Raw genomic sequence first — 2,500 nt, 5'->3', positions numbered from 1 at the left:
CAGACCTTCCTTGTACGCGTGCGGGTTGTTTCAAGTGTTAAGCAGCTTTAAACACAGGTGTCGGATATGGATCACTTTTAAAAGGGGGCGTGAACAGGCGGTCAAAAAAATCGGATATAGGCAAAAAAATCGGATATAGGCAAAAAATCGGAACTGGGCATCAAGACCTGCAGTGTAAACGCAGCCTAAGAGATTGACTGTGTTTGTGTAAACTGTCATGACATAGTCTCTCTGACACAAACTGACAGTTTGATTGTGCTGTGGGATGTGGTTGTGTAACAGATTGACTGTGTTTGTGTAAACTGTTATGACTCATGTATGTCTAGTCATATGAGACCGTTATATAATCCACTAATCCATAATTTGACTAATACCTCACTGAGTCAAACCGTTCACACTGACCTCTGCTGATGACATCACCCAGTAACCAGTAAACGCTGCCCCCCGCTGATGACATCACTCAGTAATAAATAAACACTGACCCCCACTGATGACATCACCCAGTATCCAGTAAACACTGACCCCCCTACTGATGACATCACTCAGTAATAAATAAACACTGACCTCTGCTAATGACATCTCTCAGTAATAAATAAACACTGACCCCCGCTGATGACATCACTCAGTAATCAATAAAGACTGACCCCCCACTGATGACATCACTCAGTAATAAATAAATACTGACCCCCCACTGATGACATCACTCAGTAATAAATAAATACTGACCCCTGCTGATGACATCACTCAGTAATAAATAAATACTGACCCCTGCTGAGGACATCACTCAGTAATAAATAAATACTGACCCCCACTGATGACGTCACCCAGTATCCAGTAAACACTGACCCCCCTACTGATGACATCACTCAGTAATAAATAAATACTGACCCCTGCTGATGACATCACTCAGTAATAAATAAACACTGACCTCTGCTAATGACATCTCTCAGTAATAAATAAACACTGACCCCCGCTGATGACATCACTCAGTAATAAATAAACACTGACCCCCGCTGATGACATCACTCAGTAATCAATAAAGACTGACCCCCGCTAATGACATACTCAGTAATAAATAAACATTGACCCCCGCTGATGACATCGCTCAGTAATAAATAAATACTGACCCCCCACTGATGACATCACTCAGTAATAAATAAATACTGACCCCCACTGATGACATCACTCAGTCATTTATTCCATGAACGTTGACGGCTGTTGCTGACATGACTCAGTCATTTAATCCAGTGATGCCCAACTCCACTCCTGGGGACCCACTGTCCTGCACGTTTTAACTTGTTTTAACTCAGGACTGACACACCTGATTCCACTGATCACTTAGTCATCAAGCCCTTGATTAGCTCAATTAACTCTGATCATGAAGAGTTAAAACACAGATGTGCAGGACAGTGGGTCCCCAGGAATCACTGATTTAATCACTAAACACTGACCACTGCTGATGACATCACTGCATAGTGAAGCAGAGGAAACTAGTGATGACGCTGACAGATATTACTGGAAACTACTGATGACATCACTGATCAGCAGCGTCTGCGATTTGTGTGAATGATGATGTCACTAAGAGTTAGTGACTCACGATGTGACCTTTTGCCCTCAGGAAGCAAAAGTATTTTTACCGTGGGAGACTGGACTGGGACGAAAACTCTTCAGCAGGACGTTACGTCAAAGAGAACTGTAAACCCCTCCGAGTGAGTAACACACACACACACATTCAGGTGACGACTGCCAGCATCTGAGAACAGAACGGACACACTCACGCATTTCTCCAGAAGACACCACAAAGGGAACTGAAAATTCATGAGAAAACTCATCTCCCACACACACACACACACACACGCGCACAGAGCTGAACAGAACTGAAAATGTCACAGTCGACTACAGTCTCTAAATGAGTCATTAAGATACAGTATAATCTCACTCATATACTCGCTTCTCCCCTCTCTCTCTCTCTCTCTCTCTCATCTCTGTCTCCTTCTCCCTCTCCCGTCTCTCTCTCTCATCTCTCTCTGTCTCCTTCTCACCCTCTCTCTCTCTCTCTCTCTCTCTCTCTCTGTCTCCTTCTCCCCCTCTCTCTCATCTCTCTCTCTCTCTCTCTCTTTCTCTCTCTCTCTCTCTCGCACTCTCTGTCTCTCTCTCTCTCCCCCCCCCCTCCTTCTCTCTCTCTCTTTCTCTCTCTCTCTCTTTCCCTCTCTCTCTCTCTCTCTCTCTTCCTGTCTTTCTCTCTTTCAGAGATATCTGTTGTCGGAGGTGGAGGAGCACCATCAGCTCTTCGACCTGCTGGAGGCCATGTTGGAGTACGAACCTTCCCGACGCATCACTCTCTCCGCGTCTCTCCGTCATCCCTTCTTCTCTCCTCTCCGCGAGAGCGAGCACACGGCCAGCAGCAGCAGCCGCGACATTAGCCGATGACCCCTGTGGCCCTCTCACCGTTTCACACCTCCGACCCGTCGAAAAAAGGGGTCACGGCGTGTCACCGAGC

General features: G+C 45.9%; 1 protein-coding gene across 3 annotated transcripts in view; it reads left to right on the top strand.

Annotated features, from left to right (window-relative positions):
• The window catches only part of clk2b (CDC-like kinase 2b), a 16,493-nt gene that overhangs the window by 13,591 nt on the left and 402 nt on the right, over nt 1–2,500 (top strand). For all 3 annotated transcript variants that reach the window (XM_030783806.1, XM_030783805.1, XM_030783807.1), the window contains 2 exons: nt 1,619–1,709; nt 2,251–2,500. The exon at nt 2,251–2,500 is cut by the window's right edge and continues 402 nt beyond it. In XM_030783806.1, coding sequence (XP_030639666.1) covers nt 1,619–1,709; nt 2,251–2,430 — 271 coding nt within the window. In that variant the 3' untranslated portion in view covers nt 2,431–2,500. The remainder of the gene's footprint in view (nt 1–1,618; nt 1,710–2,250) is intronic.

Source organism: Chanos chanos, chromosome 9, assembly GCF_902362185.1.
Source record: "Chanos chanos chromosome 9, fChaCha1.1, whole genome shotgun sequence".
Classification (NCBI taxonomy): domain Eukaryota; kingdom Metazoa; phylum Chordata; class Actinopteri; order Gonorynchiformes; family Chanidae; genus Chanos; species Chanos chanos.
This window is presented reverse-complemented; position numbering and strand designations above follow the sequence as displayed.